General features: G+C 38.0%; 1 protein-coding gene across 2 annotated transcripts in view; it reads left to right on the top strand.

Annotated features, from left to right (window-relative positions):
• F5 (coagulation factor V) overlaps positions 1–23,520 on the top strand; it is an 82,868-nt gene that overhangs the window by 43,869 nt on the left and 15,479 nt on the right. The window contains exons 12-22 of one of the 2 annotated variants that reach the window (XM_071207566.1): positions 562–774; positions 3,273–4,288; positions 5,243–5,508; positions 8,294–8,468; positions 10,456–10,692; positions 11,526–11,736; positions 14,485–14,664; positions 16,510–16,626; positions 17,480–17,551; positions 18,510–18,613; positions 19,056–19,211. In XM_071207566.1, the coding sequence (XP_071063667.1) occupies positions 562–774; positions 3,273–4,288; positions 5,243–5,508; positions 8,294–8,468; positions 10,456–10,692; positions 11,526–11,736; positions 14,485–14,664; positions 16,510–16,626; positions 17,480–17,551; positions 18,510–18,613; positions 19,056–19,211 (2,747 nt within the window). Of the gene's footprint in view, positions 1–561; positions 775–3,272; positions 5,509–8,293; positions 8,469–10,455; positions 10,693–11,525; positions 11,737–14,484; positions 14,665–16,509; positions 16,627–17,479; positions 17,552–18,509; positions 18,614–19,055; positions 19,212–23,520 lie in introns of both variants that reach the window. The other variant, XM_004464170.3, reaches the window with a different exon arrangement.

Genomic DNA, 23,520 nt, shown 5'->3' with positions numbered 1-23,520 from the left:
AGTGCTGCTTTTAAAATCACCAAAACTTGTGATCTCAATACTTTAACAAAGACTATAGCTTATATACATGATAAGAGGTGGCAATAAAAATTACCAAATGAGCTAAGTATGCTTCTCTTTTAGGAACATTACTTCCTATGCCGTGACTAATGGGTCAAGGAGATGAATTTCTTTTTTGTGATTTTTCTCCAGGTAGAATAATTCTGGGCAACATGCTAAGTTGATTTTCAGAATATCTTTAAAGGAAGGACATAGATTACAAAATATTTAATAAATATTTGATGGCTAACTGAATAAATTAATATGAATGGAAAGGCCTTGTCTTTATCCTGACATCTCTCCCTTGGCTAACTTAGAAGACTAAGTTCTCCTTTGGGAAGTCTGAGTTTGAGCTTCTAGCCACATGTTAGAGCTGGTAAAGTTTATCTTGGAAAATCACTGCTTTGACACAGTAGTGTTTGAGCAACCAAATCAACACTGGGGTATTTATCTTAGGTATAATGAGATGCATGCCCTTCTGTTGGCATAGGCCTGGCGTTTTAACAGATTTTGCCCCTTCAGCTATCAATGGCTATGTGCCTGAGAGCATACCCACGCTAGGATTCTGCTTTGATGACACCGTCCAGTGGCATTTCTGCAGTGTGGGAACCCAGAATGACATGTTGATCATTCATTTTACTGGGCACTCATTCATCTATGGAAAGAGGCACGAGGACACCTTGACCCTCTTCCCTATGCGTGGAGAATCTGTGACCGTCACAATGGACAATGTCGGTGAGTAAGAGCCTAGACATTTAGAGAGGAAGCTGTCTTTTGAATCTCTGATCTATAAAGATTTGCTGTAGCTCTCCAGACTACTGCTGTTCCTAAGTTTATTTTTCTGATGACTTGCAGGATTTCCTTTCAGTGCTTCTCATGATTTCTATTTGGGGATTAATGAATTTAAGTCTTCTAATTGAGGTTCCCTCTATCCTTCCTTGGGGTGGAAGGTTAAGAAGAAAAGGCTTACAATGGCAGAAATACAAGGCATAACTTTAAGGAAGAAGAGTAAACATTTTGACCACAAGAGAACATTTCTTTTTTTAAATTAAAATTGTATCAAACGTGAATATACGTAACAATAAGTGTATAGTAAAAGTTGTGAACTTACAAAATAAGCATGCATATCATCACACACAGGGCTCCCACACTTTATGCTACCACCCACACCTTGCATTATTATGAAATTTTTATTTGTTACAAACTATGAAAGAGCATCATCAAAATACTATTGCTAACTATAATCCATATCTTACATTTGGTATATTTTTCCCCCAACCCACTTGATTATTAACATCCTGTATTGGTATTATATATCTGTTATTGTTCATGAGATAATGTTCTTGTATTTGCTCTGTTAACCACATTCTATCTTCCACCACTGGGTTTCCATAGTATTAGTCATCCAAAGGGGTGCAGAGGCAAAGTACCAGAACTCCATTGGCTTTTATAATGGGTATTTATTTGGCATAAAAGCTTACAGTTACAAGGCCCTAAAGAGTCCAGCTCAAGGTTGCTTTCTCACCACAGTCAGTTGCCACATGTTGAAGCAAGATGGTGGGCCATCTCAGCCTCGCCTCTCAGGCCTTCTTCTTCTTAAGACTCTGCAGGCCCAGCTTCTTCTGATCTCAGCTGTAGGCTGGCATAGAGTCTGTCTCTCAGAGCTTCCTATATCAGTCTGGCATAGGGCTTCTTTCCAGACCTTATCAACAGCTGCTCTGCTCTCTTCAGCTGCAAACAATCAGGCAAATGGCTCGTCTCTCTCCTGGGCCACAGATTCAAAGTTCTCCTCTTCCATGTCTATGGCGCTCTCTCTCTTCCTGCATAATGTTCATTTATATCAGCCCACCAAGGGTGCGGGGACTCAACCCAGAGTCACGTACCCTACTAATGTGGTTGCATCATATTCCTAAGCTTCTCTCAAGTAAGCTTAAAACCTTTGAATTTAATACAGCCAAACGGTATCACACCCAGAGGAACAGACCAGTTTGCAAACATAATTTTTCTCTTTTTGGGGGATTCATAAATAATATCAAACAACCACACCTGTGTTATACAGTCCCATGCTTTGTACAATCCATTCAAAGTGTACACTCAGTGACACTCATTTTCCTGATAGAGTTGTGCTGTCATTACCTCAGTCAACTTTAGAATGATTTCATTACTCCAAAAAGTAAAATCCCATACCCTTTATACACCCCTATTTTTGTCCCTTAGAATTGATATAATATCTTCTTTGCCATTGCTGTAAAAATATTACAAGATTACTGATAAATATCAAAAAGAGCATTTCTTCAGTCAAAATGTCCTTTTCAATTTTTTAAGATGACCATCTCACCCCAGAGTGAACAATCAGCAGATATAGTGACTCAGAGACTGGACCTTAAAGACAACACAGTGTCTGGAAAGCATGTGAGCTTTAAAGTCCATTAGACCTGGGTTCAAATCCTGATCTGATACTGATACCTGTGGATATTGTACAAGTTACCTGACTTCACTGAGCCTCAGTTTCTTCATTGGAGAACAGAGACTAACACCTTAGAGAGCTGCTTTGACCCTTAATTGTAATCTGCACAAAGTGCCTAACACTCAGTAAACACTCAATAAGGGGTAACTATTAGACACTTTCCAGGAAATCTTTAGTATGCCAACATATCCATACCATTTCACAGAGATTCAAAATTACCTTTGGCCCACCTGAATTACTTTTTGCCTAAAGGAGTTAATGATGGAAAAGCTAAGCACCATGAAAGTACAATATTTAGAAATATAGAAATGTTCATTTGTGGAGGTAGACCTTGTCACCTTCCCAACTCTAATTCTCAAACGTCTAGTGTGCAGCAAACAAGATGTTTATAATATTCAAAGTTGATTCTGTTCTTGATTCATCCCTTACTTAAGTAAAAGTGCTGAAAGACCTTTTATTTTCCTCCCAAATCACCACAGATGAATACTTTTGGTCTATATTCTGTTAAAAAAGATGAGTGTGTAGATCACAAGCTTGGATGCCATGACAATGTTAAATTGCTGAAGTTTCCTAAACATTCTACTTCAGTTTCTACCCTTATATCATTGCAAAGCAGTAACCAACTGTTCATAGACCAGCGGTGGCCCACAAGCACGCCTGAGTTTCCCTGCCTGGATTTCAATAGAAATTATCTGCCACAATATTCCCTAGAGTTTTTATATCTCTTTATAGACTTTCCGTTTTTTCTTCTGTTTCTCTTCTGTAGGTACTTGGATGTTGACTACCATACGTTCCAGTCCAAGAAGCCAAAACCTAAGGCTGAGATTCAGGGATGTTAAATGTATCCGGGATTATGATGATGAAGATTCCTATCAGATTATATATGAACACAAAACATCTTCAACCATGGATACTAGGAAAATGCATGATTCTTCAGAAGACAAAAGTGAAATGGATGATACAGATAGTGATTACCAAGATACACTGGCTTCATTATTAGGAATTAGGTCATTCAGTAATTCATCAATGAATCAGGAAAAAGATGAGTTCAATCTCACTGCTCTTGCTTTGGAGAACAACTCTGAATTCATTCACCCAAGTACAGATGGAGCTGTTGGTTCAAATCCTTCTTCCCCAGTTAACATGAGTAGACACATTGGTAGTGACCTCTTTGGGCCTCAGAAAACTCTTCCTCACCCAGGAACCACAATAGCTGGTCCCTTCCTGGGACACTCTACTGGCTTAGGAAAGAATTCATCTCTCAATCCCTCCACAACAGAATATTCCACCTCTTATTCTGAAGACCCAATAGAGGAGCCTCTGCAGCCTGATGTTACAGGGATAAGTTTACTTCATCTTGGTGCAAAAGGATTCAAAAGTAAAGAACACAATAACCATAAGGGATCCAAGGCAGGAAGACACCAAGCAGCAAAACACAAGTTTCCCCAGAAGGAAATACCAGCACATAAGACTGGAAGACATTTAAGCAAAGACAACATTTCTTCTTCCAGAATGAGGCCCTGGGAGGACACTCCTAGTGATCTGTTACTCTTAAGGCAGAAGAATCCATTTAAGATTTTGAATGGGAAATGGCATTTGGTTTCTGAGAAAGGTAGCTATGAAATTATCCAGGAAACTAATGAGGACATGACTGATAATAAACTGTTGAACAACTCCCAGAATGCCTCAAGGGCTTGGGAAGAAATTAACCCCCTTACAAACAAGCATGGAGAACAGAGTGGCCATCCAAAGTTTTCTGGAGTTAAACAGAAATTTCCACAAGTAAGGAAGTTTGGAGAAAATGGTGACTTGAAAACCTTATTCATTAAGACACGGAAAAGGAAAAAGGAACAGAAGCGTACACACCATATTCCAGTGTCTCCTGGGGGCTTCCACTCTCTGAGAGGAGAGTCCTCCACCACATTTTCAGACAGGAAACTTGATCATTCCTTGTTACTCCAAAAGTCCAATGAAACATCTCTTCCCACGAACCTCAATCAGACAGTCCCTTCTGTGAATCTTGGTCAGATAGACTCACTTATTGACCATAATCAAAACAAAAATGACATTAGTCAGACAAGCATCCCTCCAGATCTTTATCAAGCAATGCCCCCCAAGGAACATTATCAAACATTCCCTATTCAAGACCCTGGTCAAATGTACTCTACCACAGACCCCAGTCACAGATCATCTCCTCCAGAGCACAACCAGATGCCTGACTATGATCTAAGTCACCAGCCCTTCCCTACTGACATTAGTCAAACAATCCCTTCCTTGGAACTTGAAGTCAGACAGCCAACCATCTTCCCAGACCTCAGCCAGATGGCTCTCTCCCCAGATCTCAGCCAGACGACCCTCTCCCCAGACCTCAGCCAGATGACTCTCTCCCCAGAACCCAGCCAAGTGGCTCTCTCCCCAGAACTCAGCCAGATAACCCTTTACCCACACCAAAGTCAGACCCTCTCTTCAGAATTCAGTCAGACAAACAATTCCCCAGACCACAGGCAGATGACTCTCTCTCCAGACCTCAGGCGGGCAACCTTTCCTCCTGATCTCAGGCAGACACTACCACCTCCAAACCTCAATCAGACATCCTATCCTTCTGAAACTAGTCAGTCACTGCCTCTTCCAGAACTTAGTCACACTTTTCTTTCACCAGACCTTGGTCAGATGCCTTCTTCTTCACTAACTCCTACACTCAATGATACTTTTAAACCAGGGCATTTTAATCCACAGGTTGTAATAGGTCTCACTGGATATAATGGAGATGACATTGAGATTACACCAAAGGAGGAGGTCCAGAGCAAAGAAGAAGAATCTGTTGAAATTGATTATGTGGCCTATGATAATCCCTACCAAACTGATACTAGGACAAACATCAAATACTCCAGAGACCCTGACCACATTGCAGCATGGTACCTCCGAAGCAACAGTGGAAACAGAAAATATTATTACATTGCTGCTGAAGAAATATCCTGGGATTATTCAAAATTTTCAAAAAGGTTTGGCTGGTTTTATCCTTTTATGTTCTCATTTTTCTATCACTTCTGAAAAAAAGTATTTACAATAGTCCAGGGAGCTAATTCTGGGAAAATTTGGCTAAGTGTCATGTTTGGTCCCCTTGTTACAATTTTGCCTATACTATTTTCTTTGTCGATTCCAAGATTAGCTTCTCTCCTTTAGAGGGCACTTGGACAATATAAGAACAATTACTGTTAGATGACTATGACATCCTGTAGTTAAATAAGGCACCTCTCTCTTCTTTTCCCTCACCACACACTTTCCTACTCCCTCTTCTTACTCCATTGCAGAGCCAAGCTGTCCATGACTACATGTTAATCAGTAAACTTTAATTGAAGTTGGCTTCAAACCTAAAGTTGTGAAGTAGAAAGCTCCTTTTTCACCAAAATAAATTTTACCTTGTTTTAGTGGTCAGTGTAAAGTATATAGCATCTTGGTGATGTTTAGTGGCAGAAGCATTGGACATAAACTAGGTTAGAAATAAAAAGTGAGTTTATACCCTTAACTGAGGCAGTCATTAGAAAATGATTTGTTTTGATTTAAGCTTGAGTTATAATTTGGATAATAAAATCATTCAGCAATTCTTTAATGAGTATTTACTCTCTTCAAGGTATTATGCTAAGTGCTGAGACAATAGAAGAGAATGTAGTAGGTAGATATTAATCAAATGTTTGCATAAATAAGTGTTAAAATATAATCATGACAAATGCCACTGAGGAAAGGTAGATCCATGATAATATGGTGATTTGGATATCTGACCCCGAGGAAGTGACATTTGAGCTGAGATCAGAAGATGTGGTAGGATTGAATTAGGCAGGAGATGGAGTGAGAGAGCATTCCAGACAGAAAGAACAGCATGATCACTGGTAGGATGAAGCCCTAAGGTCAAAGACCTATGTGGCCGAAGCTTATAGAAGAGGATGTATATGAAGAAAGGATTTGGCTAGTTTGGCAATGACTAGATCCCACTAGGCTTTGTATGTGATGGGAAGGATTTTGGTGTTTATCTGAAGTGCAAAGAGAAACCTTCAAAAGCTTGAAGCCATTCCTAACTGACTGGAATATGTCAGTTTCTTTCCTGCACCTTGGTTATTTTCATCTTTTAAATGAAGGAGTTAACACCAAATAACCCCAAGATCCTCCCTAGCTCTAATATTTTAGGGTTCCTGTCACTAGCTTATCCATTCACACCATAACACTTGAAAGAATTGATAGAATTTTGTAAATGACCTGACTGACAACAGAGAATTTCTAAGGGATCCATATACATTTTTAAAAGATCACTTTCAATTCAATTTTGCTTAGGGGTGAAGAGCCACAATGGGTTGGACTCTATATTCTTGGATGAAGACAGAGAGAAAGAGCAGAGATGGTGATGAGGAGCAAGGCTTAATCAACTATAGATTCTCAGGGATATGCAATGGTGACCATGCTTAACTATCTAAACTTAGCTCACAGCTTTTACAAAAGCAAACTATTATACGAAGAAATTAAAAACCAACGTGTTAAAGAGTAAGCAAACACAATGCATGGCATGACATTCAAATCATTTCACTAATCTGATGTCTGATATTTCCACATTAGCAGTTCTTTTGTTTTCAAACATGACATCCATTTTCTACCATGACTTTGTATGCAAATGCAGCAGTCATTATTCTATGAAAATGACTAGTTTATCTGGGGCTTTCTAAGCAAGGTCCTGAGGAGGAAGGATTTAAAGTCTCTCGTGAGTGGAAAGGAATGAAACCAGTCTTTTCAAAATCCCATATCCCATTCCAGACCTGCAACCAACTTTTATGGCAATCAAAGATGTTTCACCCATCCGTGTCTATTCTGTGAGAATGTGTGCTGTGTCCAGAGTCTAGAAGGATGGAGATATTAAGGTAGAAAGATCAGAGAAAGGAAGAATGGGATTCTTTGATGATGGTTCACAGTACATAGCAAATACTATGGGCTAAAGATTGGTGGATGGAATTTCAGGCTGTTTCCACAAGCTTGGGAACTCGGAGGGTCACTGGAAAGTTTGATGTGTTTTGGCCCCAGATTGAGCTGGTGAGCTAATAATGTGCTTTAGCAAAAGCAAATGCAAGGAGAATGGCTACTTTCAGAGAACAAAACACCCATCCTTCCAGTGACCTGCGCAGAAGTAACTTCAAAGTCAACTAACCACTTTCTCAGCCTGACATCCCCAAGCCCTAGAACTGTCCCCTTGCTTGGTTTTGCCTGCCTTTAATATTAAAATTTGCTATGTGAATATATGTGAATATATACATATCAGTATATATTTGTTCACTCATTTATGAATTTAGAAAAATTTATTAAGTGCCTACTTTGTGCCAGATAAGGTGATAGGCACTGGGAAATAAAATTGTGACCTCATGGGTTTACACTTAGTTGTGGAGGCAGACATTAATAAATAATCTCACAAATAAACTATATGCAATTTTCTATATATATTATACAAATACTATAGGAATTTAGTACTATAATATTACTATTAATAGTAATACTATAGAAATGCAAAGAGTGAAGCAGAGAGACTTGACCTAATCTGTCATAGTAGGACTTACCTAAGAAATGGTATTTGAGCCAGGAGCTGAAAGATTTTCAATGGCTTGTGTTTTTATTCATTCATTTGTTCATCAAGTATTTATGAAAGACTTTCTCTGTGCTAGATACTACTTTCAGTAACAAAGACAATTTCCTAAGTTCTTTGAACAGTCTTTAGTTTCCTCTTTTAAACAAATAATACCCTTATTCTTTCAGCGAAATGGATAATGAAGACACAGATAATGCTCCAGAGGGCACCGTATATAAGAAAGTAGTTTTCCGAAAGTACCTGGATAGCACGTTTACCAAACATGATCCACGGGGAGAATATGAAGAGCATCTTGGGATTGTTGGTCCTGTTATCAGAGCTGAAGTGGGTGATGTGATCCAAGTAAGTCATCTTTCGATCATTGTTAAGAGCATCAGAGGGAAGTGGATGTGGCTCAAGCAGTTGGGCACCCACCTACCACATGGGAGGTCTGGGTTTGGTTCCCAATGCCTCCTAAAGAAGACAAGCAAGACAAAGAGCTGATGTGGCAAGATGACACAGTGAGGAGACACAATGAAAGATACAACAAGGAACAGGGAACAGATATGGCTCAAGTGATTGGGCGCCTCCCTCCCACATAGGAGGTCCCAGTTTTGGTTCCCAGTGCCTCCTTAAAAGAAGAAGAGCAGACACAGATAGCACACAATGCACAAAGAGCAGAAAAAGGGAGAAATAAATTTAAAAAATACATTAAACAAAAAAAGATCATCAGAGGTATTTCCACAAACATGGGAGGGTTGCAAAAGTGAAGGTAGCAAGAGAGCTATAGCTGATTTATTTATTTTCCAGAATTAACCAATAATTATGTTTCTTTTCAAAGACTTCTCTCCAAGCAACTTGACAATCTTCAAGGCAAAAATAATGACCTCACAATAAAAAAGTAGCTCTGCAAATTATATAATCTGGAGGAAATTACACTGTAATAGCTATATAAAGCTAAGTTGCTTAAAACTAATACAGAAAATTTAATCTATTCAGGAGCAATTCATTTGGATTTCATTTTGGATAGTGGTGGTGGTAGTAATCATAGTATTAGTAGTAATTTAGAAATATCTCCTGGCGTTTTCTTAAAAGAAAATGAATTTAAAGAAAATTAGAAAATTAGGGAAATAAAGGTGTCTCCATGCCTTTGGGTAAAAATAATACCACCACCTCCAAATGTAAGTTTCCTAAGTATGTTCCCAATATGGGTCATTTCCTTCAAAATCCTGTATCCTATTCCAGGCCTGCAATTAGCTTTCATGGCACAGTTTATTTCCCTCATCCTCTCTAACCTCTCACTTACAAAAAGATAGGAAAGGGCCCTGAATCTAAAGTATTCTAGACCAAAAACATAATTTATTATACCTATTGAAGCATTCACCAGAATTTTCTGTGAATATTTGCTCTTTTTAAATATGCAGATAGGTAAGTATCAATGTAATTAATATATATGCATTTAATTATACTAAATGCAATGTAAATATATGGAAGCAATAATCTTGTCTCTTCTGATGAGGGAATTTTTAAGCATCAGCAACTATAGAGAAGAGAGGGCTAGGAGGAGTTTCCTTCTTGGATCTTACTATGGCTGGAAGCTCTCAGAGACTCCCCCATGGGGTATTCAAAGCCCTCCCCAACTGGTCACAACTTCCTTTTCCAGGTCCCATCTTGTCCCTGTGCATTCTACAGTCCAGGTACAGATCTTTGTTATCTCCAAAACTTCCTTTACATGCCCCTCCCCCACAGGCCTGTTCCTACTTTTGCAAGAGACTGAAATGCCTTTCTACTCTTTCCTTCTCTGCTGAGCTCCTCTTCATTCTTCAAAGCCCAATTCAAATTCTATTTCCCCTGAGAAACTCTAATTTCCCCCAAACCTCCCCTTAACATTCAAACACATGGGTCCTCCCAGGCATTCCCATATGACACCATTCATACTTTGTTTATTGCAACTGTTGTGTACATATTTGGATCTTGAATACACATTTGCATGTGTCTCTATTCCAGTAACTGGGATGCATACAGAGAGCAAGGACAAAGCCTCAATCATTTTTGAAACTCCAGCTCCTATCACTATCATTTCATTTGTAAATAATGTCAGTATTTTAGCCTTGAGCCTAAGAACAAACATGTTTTGGTATTTCTGGGTCAACTATTAAGGCCCGATCTCATAGGATGGTTGGAAAAATTAAATGAAATAATATATATATAGAAGGTACTTTGCAATTGTTAGTACTCAATATATATTAGCTCTGGTTTAATGACCATCCACTTCGGCCTACAATGATGATATTTTTTATTTATATTTTTGTTAAGCATAAGTGCATTTGTGGATCATTCCTTTATCTAGGTTCGTTTTAAAAACTTGGCACCCAGACCATATTCACTTCATGCCCATGGACTTTCCTATGAAAAATCATCAGAGGGAAAGACTTACGAAGATGACTCTCCTGAATGGTTTAAGGAAGATAATGCTGTTCAGCCAAACAGCAGCTATACATATGTATGGCACGCCACTGAGCGGTCAGCACCAGAAGATCCTGGCTCAGCATGTAGGGCTTGGGCCTACTACTCGGCTGTGAACCCGGTAGGTACCTTTATTAAAAGTTTCTGTCATTCCTTTGACCTTATAACCTAGTCTGCTAAGTAGCAGGGTCAGGGCCATTTCTTGTTAAATGTCTGAGGTCTTGCTTTTCATGAGGAATATGTAAGAATTATGGTCAACACACTACTGACTCACCGTGCAGCTCTTCAAATGACAGAAAGAGAAAAACTTTTGTTCAGTGGAGAGGAGGGAGGATTAGTTAAATGGTTGGCCCCAAGTTAGAGTGACTACTTTTACTGAAGATAATTGTTTGCAATTTCTTTTAACGAGTATGAGCTTCCATGTTTGCTTTCTTTATGAAAGAACTACAAAGTCGAGATTCACTCATTTCAGGCACAGTGGAAAGAACAGAGACTTAAATTTAAATTCCAGCCCTGGCACTTACTGTGTCACCCTAGGAAAATTACTTTTCTCAGCCTCAGTCTTCTCAGTTAAAAAGAGAAAACAATACATAGCACATAGGCATTTGGTAAATATTTTTTCAATGAATGAATTTATATTTTTCATACAGGATTGTTGTCAGGATTAAATGTAATACTATAGGCAAAGCATTTAATATAGTAATAGATGCTCAATATATAGCCATTATATCATTATCATTATCATCATCATCATCACTACTTCCAAGTTGGGATAAAGATAATCAGGAAGGGAGTATGAATGTGACAAAATTAGATGATAAATATCCAGGGTTATTAGCTATTCATTTATAGTCTTCTAATTCAGAGCCCTTAAGAAGGGTTCCTTTTCTATATGATCAGTGATTGTCTGAAGAGCAGAGAAAAGTCTAAGAAATTTGCTTTTCTGTCTTCCAGGAAAAAGATATCCATACGGGCTTGATAGGTCCCCTTCTTATCTGCCGAAAAGGAACACTTAATAAGGAGAGCAACATGCCTGTGGACATGAGAGAATTTGTCTTACTCTTTATGATTTTTGATGAAAAGAAGAGCTGGTACTATAAAAGGAAACCCAAAAAGTCTTGGACACGTGCCTCCTCAGAAGTAAAAAAGTCCCATGAGTTTTATGGTATTTTCCCTCTGACTTTGATCTAATCTCTGAATTAAAGCAGAATAGGTCACAGGTATTCCAGCCCTTAAGTCTTCACAAGATTAGGCATGAGATGCTTCTGAGCAACCAGGAGCTACAACTAAAACCAGCTCCTTAAACCCCTCAGAGGGCTGCTGTAACCTGGCAGGTGATGCTGCAGGTGAAGGATAGCAAAGAAGCTTTGAAACAAAACAAAGCAAAAATCCACCAGTATGCTTAAGTTGGTAGCATATATTAAAAAGGGTTATTATTATTCTGCATTTTTTAAGTTAACACACGTTTTTGTTTTGTTTCTTCGAGGTAACAGGGAGCCAGGGATTGAATCTGGGGCTTCATATGTGGGAAGCTGGCACTCAGCCACTGATCCACGTTGGCGTCCCTGAATTGGTTTTTTCATTTGTTTTGCTTGTTTGTTTTTGTTTTTTCAGGAGGCACTGGAAACCGAACCCAGGGCCTCCTATGTGGGGGGCAGGCACTCAACTGCTTGTGTCACATCTACTCCCTAAACCTATTTCTCCATCTCTCAAGGAGCAAGTGCTGCACTCTGCTGTTTATAAAGAAGAATGTCCACACGAGTATCTGTTTTCTATTTTAAGAATGACTCTACAGTTCTAACTCTCAGCAGCTCCTAGGTAGCAGCCAAAGCATATGAGAACAAAACAAGATAGAAAACTGGGTAGCCAAGTCATGGAAGGATAATGGCAAAAGAGCATTTGGGTGTCCATTCAGAAATTTGGCCTGTAAATTGGCAACTGAATTACCAAAGGTTTTAGAGAAATGCAGAATTTTAGTTTTTGTAGGAGAGCAAAGAGAATGAGTCAGGAATTAGGGGGAAAAAACACAAACAAGGAGTATTAAGCACTGTTTTCAGAGTTTGGGAAAAGGAGGTGATTGCTCTGAGATTTCTGATCTGGGAAGATCTGTGCTTCTGATAAAGGGTCAGCCACTCAGTGTAATAGGGAAGGACATGGCTGCTATTGCTTTAAAACAAAACAGACTGTTTTATTATTAAATACAATATCCAATTCAGTGCCAGCTCCACCTCCAGCCAACCATCAGCACTAAGAAGGTCTCTTCTCCTTCCCCCACGCTATTCATACTCTCAAGCTACCCTTTAAAAAAACTAATTTCCCTCATTAAATATCAATCAGTGTATATAATAACCTGCTATCACTGTAAAAATACTTTGGGGTAGAGGAATACACTCCATATGATTTATGATCTGACCCCAAAACTCAGCCACTAAGGATGGAGGTTAAAAAGATTCTATTAAGCAATGTAGAGTAGAAACAATTGAAAGACAGCCTAACAATAGACTACAAGCAGAGCTTTCTTTTCTCCTTCCCTACTGTCTCTAGGCTTCCCAGACCAGTGTGCTTGGTCTCAGGAGTGGGAAACATACCCTTCAGAAAACCTCTCTCAACTTAGTAGAAAAGCACAGGCTACAGAATCAGACAAGCTTGTCTCTTGGCTGTGCCCTTTACTTGCTGAGTGCCCTCAAGTCCCTGAATCCTGATTCCTCAAAGAAAGAGTATAATGTGTTTGGTATAGCAGTAAATATACTGTAGTCTAATTCTATGTAATTTGGTAATTCCCTGGGTGTAGTATTTACAGAATATTTGGTAAGCAAACCACCTGAGTACCCAGCTCAGTGTCTGGCCTTTGCAGTATGTGTTCAGTGAAGATGTGTTGAATTAATGAGTAAATGAGTGAATTATATCATTCATCTCAATTTATCAAATGTTTACTGGGTACCTTCCATTTTGAGAGTCATCACTTCCATATCCTGATGCGATTGTTTAGCAATGCTGACCTAATAATCACTTGAGATTTCTTTCATTTTTATGAAATCTATGTCAAACAGAAAGTAAAATGAGGGGATGAGGGTGGTGTTAAGAGTAGGTAGATAGGTATTCCCTTACCTGGTGTAATTTTAAGAGTATCAAAATGATCCTCCTTCTATGTCTCCAAAATTTCACTTGCCTTGCTCCTGAAATCCCACAGCACTGCCTTAACTTAAGAAAAAATAATGCACCCAGTTAAATGCTCAGGAGCACTAAGCAGTATAATTAAACATTTTTTAATAGATGATCAAGTTTACCAGGTGTTTTTTAAAAACCATATTTCACTAAGGGGGCAGTAGAAAAAGCCTGTAAACCATGGACATCTAAGATGGGAAAGAGCCAACGACAGAATAAACACAAATTGCTATGACTTGTGGGAACAAGTAAACTCTGATTTCCTAATTTAGCCTAGAACTGTCTCTGAATTTAGGAGGCCTTAGGGTGGCATGCTGCATATTCCCTTGTTTATTCTCTTTCATTTAACCACCAGTTAGTTTACCCACACATCTTAGTCTTTTTTTTTTTTTTTTTTTTGGTAACAAGGGAAAATTGGTATGTTGTAGATGGGAAGGATAAATGGGTAAAACACAGAGCAGAAGTGTGAAATCTGGGGAAAAAAGTGATAAATTGCTTGGAAATGGAGCTCACCCACACTTCTGTATTGCTGGTAAGTGATGCAGGTGAGGTAAGAAGGAGCTTCTGGTTCTGTTTCAGACTCTCGTGGATATGATGGCATGTAGAAAACCCTTTTTACAGCTGGTTGGGTCTGAGAATATGGAGTAGTGAAGACGATGGGCGGCAAGTGGGATGCTCCTAAGTTTTCTTATCAGCCTCCCACCCAGCATATACAGATTTTTAATTGACTGCATCTCTATCCTTTTAGCCATTAATGGGCTGATCTACAGTTTGCCGGGACTGATGATGTACGAGCAAGAGTGGGTGAGGCTGCACCTGCTGAACATGGGTGGCTCCCGAGACATTCACGTGGTTCACTTTCATGGCCAGACCTTGCTGGAGAATGGCACTCAACAGCACCAGTTAGGGACCTGGCCCCTTCTCCCAGGTAAAGATCTGGGCAAGGGAAAAGAGGCCCCTTAGTAGACAGGGCAAGAAAAGGCAGTCTTAGTATCTGTAACTCCTCTCTCCCACATTCCCTCCCTGTGTATTTAATTCCTAAGTGGTTAGAATAAGGATTCTGATATAGATCTTAGGCAAAGCTATATCCCCAAACTTTAAACAGATTTTTTTAAAAATCAGCAAGTGTACCCATTGTTTCCAGAACCACACAGGGTAAGTCTTGGTTTTAAAGAGATGGTATGTCTAATCCAGTTTCTCCCAAACTGCCACATGCCATGCAGGTCAGGTCTGGACAACATTACAAAAAGAATCTCACAGGGCTCAGGCAGGTAAAGCTTTGCCAGTTGGAAAGGTATATTAAAAACTTGCTAGAGTTTCAGGATTCCTGAATTCTGCTTCTGACTCTATCACCTTGATTTTTGGGGGTTGGTAACTCTCTCCAGAAACCATAATCTTGAACTGATTCATGAGACTGTTTAAAGAAAAAAAGAGTTGAACAATTGTAAAAGCTAAAAATAACAGAGGTGTTAAAAAATTTTCATGAACAAAATATTAATAATGTTATAGCAAATTACAATAATCAAAATGCAATCAAAACTCATTGTGCACCAATGAGTTATCTGTTTATCTGTGTGTGTAGGTGGAGATGTGAGAGCTAGATGCCACTGTCTCAAGCTTTATTAAACAAAATAAAAACTTAGAAAGCTGGTTAAATTGCAGATCCCAAAGTAGAGATTTTGATAAGTAGGTCTTGGATGGTGGCTCTACAGTTTGCATTATTAGCAGCCTGCTCTCTACAAATGTTGTCTGAGTTGCTTGTGAAGGCTAGTTCCTTGACAGGACTTTGGGTGGGAAAATTGTGTGACTCTGCTACAGACATAGGAACAGAAGTGTAAATGAACCTGTTTGGTTAAGGGTAGGAGAGAAGAGGTTTTTTTTCCTTTAATATACAGTAGCTTACTAATAAATCTAGAAAGACCCACTCTATTAAGATCAGGGACAGAGGGGATTAGATCTAACTCACACCTTATCCTTCCACTAAGTATTAGCAAAACAGTCAACCTTTCCATGAGCCTTGAGCCCACAAAATGGACTGAGAAGCTGAGAGTGACTGCCTCATCTTAATATTCAGACCTAAATATCTGTGTTGGAGAGTGGAATGCTGGAGACTGTTTCCAGTGTGTTTGAGGAAGATGCCAATCAGCTATTAATTTTGATTTACAATCTGGGAAATGGTCACAAATTATAGTCAGCAGGATTTAAGAAGGGTTAATTCACAGTGAATAATATCAAATACCAGAATGGATAAGCTTTAGAAACCTCTTTCTTACAGTCATTTTCTGAAATTTTTCCCATATATGTAAACTTTTTAAAAATTTGAAAACATAAAGGAAGGATGCTTAATTTTTATGTTCTTAATTAAAAAAGAAAACAAAGTGAAGAGAGAAAAAGAAATTACATACAGTATTTTGAAGGGACAATGGCAGGTCACTCAAGGTTGCATTGATAGTTTAGGACCATGAGGCTCTATTATGTATGGGCTAATTTGTAACATATAGTTAAATAAGTGAAGTTTTCTAATGATGGTTGCGACTTTTAAAAGTCCTAGAATGGGTTATCTTTAGTAATCTGTGTATGGTGGGGTATTGCTGTTTTGTTTTGTTCTTAGCTATTGCATCTCTAGTCCTGCCTAAGTGTTGAAATGGACACCTTGTAAGTTCTCTTCTAACCCCTTGTGATGCAGAAATTTCTAGATTCATTGATAGCGGTCAAACAATATTTTTTTGTTAATGTTTGGGTGTATAATTTTGTTCTTCAATCTCTATTTTAGGTTCATTTAAAACCCTAGAAATGAAGGCATCAAAACCTGGCTGGTGGCTTCTAGATACGGAGGTTGGAGAAAACCAGAGAGCAGGGATGCAAACGCCATTCCTCATCATAGACAAAGGTATCATCCAAGAGCCACATGGTGTTTTTATTGGGATTGTACCTGTTACTGGTATTACCAACTATACGATTAGAGATATTCAACTCTGAGAACTCTGACATGGCAGAGATATCATTTGTAGCCACAACTGCTTTTATTCTGGCCCGTGGTATGTTTGCGCTGCAAACACATCAGTTATCTATCAAACTTAAACCAAATGGGTCAAACCAAAGGCATTCATTCCTGTTGGGGAACCAATGTTTTAAAAAAACACACAAAATACAAAACTAAGCATCTTTTTCATGATTTGTGATCCATGGGAAAGTACATATAAAAAATTCTCCAGGATCTTAGAGTAGAAGAGGAAAAGGTAATTGAACAATAACTGAGATAGGCACTGAGGTTGGCATTTCGATATTCAGGAAACATAGTTCCCAGCCAGCCAGCCAGGCAGCATCTGTTGAGTACTAAGCATTGTGCCAACATTCAGGTAGCCCAGTGACTGATATTCTCTACCTTTATTGAAATGTCAATAACCTTGTAACTTTCAGGTCAACTTTTAAGAGTAGAGTCTCATGAGAATTAGCCCTTAATGTTATAAAATGGTTGTTTTAGAATAAGAGCAGATAGAAATCAGTTGAAAAATCAGTTGGATTTTTGGATCTCAGTTGTTTTCCATTTCCAGTAAAGTATCACTCTGACTAGTGCAGATTTGTAGCGCATTTTATGATCAGACATATTTAAGTCAGTCCCACACAAGGTAGGTGAAAATTTCTAATTACTGACATATCAGAGGTACAATCTCTAGCCATGGAGTTTTGACTTTGTTATATAGATTTTCCAAAATGAATATTCATTTTCCTGTTTTTCATAGGATGTAAGATGCCAATGGGACTAAGCACTGGTGTGATATCTGATTTACAGATCAAGGCTTCTCAGCATCTAGGTTAAGTACTGACCTATAGTCTGTGAATGGCACACCCTACAGTTGTGCAGAGTACAGCCTACAAAACCAAACACCGCATGCCTGCCTGAAGCTACAGATCAGTTTCCTTATCCAGATTTTTCTCCACCACAACGTAGTAAAGCAGTTCCATTTAGGGTGCCTACCTGGCAGAGGGAGGAGCACTATGGCAGAAGTTAAAAGACAGTTGGCACCCCTTTCTCTCTGCCACCATATATAGTGTATGTTGCTGCCAAAGTGTCTCTTCCAGATAAGACCAAAAACTAGCAACTCTTGGTATCTCTACAAAGATAGCCCAAGCTCTCTGCAGAGATTTGGCAAGAAAATAGACGGCTTACTCTCATGACCATGTGCCCATTTCCAAAGCTCTCACCATTTATCTTTTCTGGGTTTTGATAATATGTAATATTCCAACCAGAGTCACCGGATCTTATCCAATAGACAGTATAGTTCCCTTTAATAAGACCCTTTGCAAGTGCATCTATTCAAGAAATTTTGTTGATCATCCACTATGTGTCAGGAACTCCTCTTAAGTTTTTCACTCTTCCTCAAAACCCTTTCCAAGATCAAAAGTTCAATTACAAGGGATCATGGTGCTCTGAAAACTCCCTCTTATGTTTTCCAAGTAGGCAGGCACACTCAACAGCAGTCAAATCAGCATAACTGAGAAAAGACAAATATGACCTGTGTGCAGGGAAGGCAGTGGCTGGTGGTTGACAGCTGACCAAACATAGACCTGAAGCCAAGATTTCATCATCAGGGACTAGCGTAGTAGCAAGGCCACTGTCAACTACCTGGTCTCATAATTGCAACACAAGGTCCTTCAGGGATCTGATTTTTCACTGGGACTAAATTCATTCTAGAAGTTGCTAATTGTCTGGGTTTGCTTTTTTTTCTTTTAGCAATTCAGATTAAACTTTTTTTCTTCCTTTAAATTTAGCTAATTGGGAGCCCAGATTAGCAAGATTAAACAATGGTGGATCTTATAATGCTTGGAGTGTAGAAAAACTTTCAATTGAATCTGGCTTTAAACCCTGGATCCAGGTGTGTCTTACTAACTTGATACTATCTACTCTTGTTTAATAATGTTAACAGTGATTTTAATAATTTCTTCTTGTTGTTTACAAGGTTCTTAGAGAAAATAGCAATTGCTAGGTGATAGGCACTATTCTTAGCACTTAACATCCTGGGACACTTCAAGATCAACCTATGAGGTTGGTTCTAGTACTACTCCATCTTAAAGATGAAAACAACTGAGGCACAGAGGGGCTAACTAACTTTCCATAGTCACATACAGCTATTCATTAGAGCTGGGAATCAAGTTCAGGAACTCTGTGCTCAATTATGGGCTGCATCTAGCCATTTTAGTCTGATAAACTCTTAGATGCTGGCTCTTTAGTTCTAAAGAAAGACCGTACAATGAATTAAGGCAGCGTGTGACTCACTGACAAGGACAGTTCTGGTTTATGACTTTGCTGTGTTGCAGGTGGACTTTCAAAGGGAAGTCATATTCACAGGGATCCAGACCCAAGGCGCCAAACAGTACCTGACGTCCCACTACACCACTGAGTTCTATGTGGCTTATAGCTCTGACCAGATGAACTGGCAGGTTTTCAAAGGAAACAGTACCAAGAACCTGATGGTCTGTGTGCATATTTCTATCTGAATCTTAAAATTCATTTCAGGGTTACTATGACTATGTCTTTAAAAATTACCTGTCTGGTTGTTAGAAATGTGAATAGAATTCTTTGGAGAAAAGTGATGGCATGATACTACAAATCAAAGGGGTAAACCCGACTTTGGAAACTTCACATTCCAACAAAACTTAAACAATCGTTATCATCAAGCGAAATACCCAGACCTTCTCAGATTGACAGAGGCATATAGCAGACAGAACAGAATACTTGGACTTGTGCCTTAAGGAGCTTGTGCTAAAAATTGGCCACCATGGGTTTTTATTTTTGCTGTTTTCACATTTTATTTTGTCCTTTATTTCATTGTACCCAAAGGAAATGGGAGAGTTAATGCCAATAATGCCCTATGGCAGTGTGACTCTCAGACTTCTTTGGCTGACATGCCTGAGAAATCATTTTTCCCTCTTGCATCTCCATGGGGTTGTCCAGGGTTATTCCTGATGACCCAGTTATTCTAGCTCTAACTCCTCCCTTTCCTTCTTAACCTCCTCCCCAAAGAAAGCTATCTGAATGCAAGGAACTCTGTCATTATTACCAATAACTTTGAGTCTGTTCAAATTTATTTTATATATAAAGCATTTACTATTTCACTCTTTTTCTATACTTTAACTATTTTTAACAAATTATTTGCAGCATACCTTAGAACAGATCATGAAAATCTTAGGTATAGTACTTGCTAATCAGTATTGCAGTTAAAGTAAATACGAGTGTAAAGACTTTCGTATCCATATTCATGGTGTATAGTTTTATTTTTTGTACTATATTTTGTCTGGTTTTGATATTGAGGTAATACTAGCTGCTGGCTTTGGGTTTATTTTATTCTTTTTCTGGGTCCTTGAAGTAGGAGCTAAGGTCATTGATTTTAGTTTGTATATTTTCTCTTTCCTAATATATGCATATATTATTATAAGTCTCCCCTTCAGCACCATTTTAGCTGTAGTCCACAAATTTTGACATGTATTTTCATTTTCATTCAGTTCAATTTATTTCCCTTGAAATTTCCTCTTTGTCCTCTGGATTATTTACAAGAATGTTGTTTAGTTTCCAAGTGTTTAAGGATTTTCCACTTGTCTTTCTGTTATTGATATCTAGATGGACTTCATTATGATCAGAGAACACATTCTGAATGATTCAATTCTTTTAGATTTTTTTGAAGTTTGTTTAATGGCCCAGGATATGGTTTACCTTTGCATTTGTTCTATGCACTCTTGAAAAGAATATATAATCTGCTGTTGTTTGCTGTAGTTCTATAAATGTCAGTTAGATCCTGTTGATTGATATGTTGTTGGGTTCTATATCCTTGCTGATGTTCTATCTAAGTGTTCTAGCAATTGTTGTCTCTTACTATAATTGTGGATTTTTTTCTATTTTTCCTTTCAGTGTTATCAGTTTTTACTTCATTTATTTTGTAACTCTGTTTTTTTTTGTGCATTCACATTTAGAATTGCTAAGTCTTCTTGGTGGATTTACCCTTTTGTCATTATAGAATGTCCCTCTCTGTTTACGGTATTTTTTTACTCTTATTTATTTATTTATTTAATGTTATAGCATAAATTATGTATTTCAAATGGACAAAAATTATAGTATCATTTACAGTAACTTAAGATAAAAGGCCTTTGAATGGGAGCTCCCTTTCTTGTACTTTAAGGTCTAAAAGACAGATCTAGAAAAGGAGGAAAATGAAGACTGCTTAAATTGAATGGGGTAGGGTGAGGGCCTATGGTCTTTCTTTTTGATTAATTGCTGTAACACTGTCCTTCAGGTGGCTAAGGAAGTTTCATACTTTCTTTAGACATCATTAGGTGCCAAAGCTCTTGCAGGAAAACTTTGATGCTAAATGAGTTCTGCCGTTTTGCTAGCACTGATATGGCTTTTGGGTCCACCACTCCATTAGAACTATTAACTCCATCCATATTAATTTTTGTTACAAATCTTACAAAGGGAGATGCTTCTGGGTATTTAGGTCCACATTCTATTTTAAGGTTGTATATTCAGTTTTCATAAATTGCTCTTAGAAGCCCAATTATCATTCCTGTCCATCCTGGTTCATATCTTCATCATCTTCTAGACCCCAGCTAACTGTGCCATCTTCTACTACTTTCTGGCCTTCTTTGAGTTCTTCCAACAGTCAAGGGACTTTTACACCTAAGACCATGGCAGCTGCCATCTTGCTTCACTGTTACTTGAAGGCCAGCCCCTTCTTTACCCCCCCACCCATCCTTGCGCAGTCATATGCACATGCAATAAAATGGCAGATGCCACAGCTGATACCCACTCCATGGATCCATGCCAAATTTCTTTGCTCTTAATTCTACTTTATATGATATTAATATAGTCATTCCTGCTTTCTTTTGATTGATATTTGCTTGATATATCTTTGTTCATACTTTTACTTTCAACCTGTCAATACCATTATATCTGGAGTATGTTTCATGTACACACAATGTGTTTAGGTCATGTTTTTTAATCCACTCTACCAGTCTCTGTCTTGTAATTGATGTATTTAGACTATTTATAGTTAATGTCATTAGTGATCATTTAGAGCTTAAGCCTGCCATTTTAGTTTTGTTTTCTGTTTGTTCTCTCTACTTTTACTTCCTTTTTTTCTTTTTCCTGCCTTCCTATGGGGTACTTGAACATTTTTTTTAGAATTCTGATTTGATTTATCCACAGTGTTTTTGAGAATATCTCTTTATATAAATTTTTTAGTGGTTGCTCTGGGTATTGCACTATATATACATTACTTATAACTGTCTTCTGGTATTGTCATTTTACTAGTTCAAGTGAAGTACAGAAAGCTTACCTCCCTTTGCATTGTTCATACTCCCCCCATTTATAATTGTCTGAAATATTTCCTTTGCATACCTTGAGAGCCATATCAGAAGGTGCTATCATATTTGCTTCAACCATCAAACAAAATTTAGAAAACTCAAGAGGAGAAAGAAAGCTTACTCTACCCATATTTTTCTTACTGTATTCTTTCTTCCTTCCTGATGTTCTGATGTTCCTTTCTTTCTTAACATTTCCTTTCTGTTTAGAGCATGTCCTTTAGCCAGAGTAGGACTGCTGGTAACAAATTCTCTTAGTTTTCCTTCATCTGATGATATCTTGATTTCTCCTTTATTCATGAAAGATATTCACTGAGTATTAGATCCTTTGATCTAATACATTCTTTATTTTCTGCACTTGAAAAATATTGTGCCACTTTGTTCTGACCCCTATGAGAAATTCACTATCATTTGAATTGATTTTCCCCTATAGGTACAAGTATCATGTTTCTTTGGTGTCTTTCAAAAAAAAATTTTTTTTTTTGTCTTCAGTTTTCAGAAGTTTAAGTATTATGTGTCTTAGAAAGGAATTCTTTGGGTTTTTCCTGTTTAGGGCTCTCTCAGTTTATTCTTTTTAAATTATTATTAGAGAAGCTATAAGCTTGCAAAAAAGTCATGCATAAAATGCATGAAATGAAGAGTTTCCATATACCATACTATTATTAATTCCTTGCATTAGTGTGATATATTTGTTACAATTTGTGAAAGATCATTTTTATAATTTTACTATTATAGTCCATCATTTACAATAAGGTTCACTGTGTTGTAAGGTCCTATTTCTTTAAACTTTTATTCCAGTATCATATATACAACCTAAAATTTTTCCTTTTAACCACATTCACATATATAATTCAGTGCTGTTATTACATTCACAATGTTGTGCCACCATCACCATCATCCATTACCAAAACTTCTCTATCATCCCAAATAGAAACTGTACAACTCAAGCATAAACTCCCCATTCCCTATTCCCAACCCAGTCCCTGGTTACTCATACCCCAGATTGCGATACTATGAATTTTCTTATTCTAGTAATTTTATGAGTAAGATTACACAATATTTGTCCTTTTTTTGTCTGCCTTATTTCACTCAACATGATGTCCTCAAGGTTCATCCATATTGTCATCTTTTTCATTCCTTTTGTCTGAATAATATTCCATTATATGTATACACCACATTTTGTTTATCCATTCATAAGTTAATGGACACTTGGGCTACTTCCATCTTTTGGTTATTGTGAATAATGTTGCTAAGAACATAAGTGTGCAAAAATCTGTTTGAGCCCATGTTTTCAGTTCTTTTGGGTGTATACCTAGAAGTGGGATTGCAGGATCATGTGCTAATTGTATGCTTTACTTTCTGAAGCATCACCAAACTCATTTCCACAGTAGCTGAACAATTTTACATTCCTAACAGAAATGAATGTATT

Source organism: Dasypus novemcinctus, chromosome 13 (assembly GCF_030445035.2).
Source record: "Dasypus novemcinctus isolate mDasNov1 chromosome 13, mDasNov1.1.hap2, whole genome shotgun sequence".
NCBI classification, from domain to species: Eukaryota; Metazoa; Chordata; class Mammalia; order Cingulata; family Dasypodidae; genus Dasypus; species Dasypus novemcinctus.
This window is presented reverse-complemented; position numbering and strand designations above follow the sequence as displayed.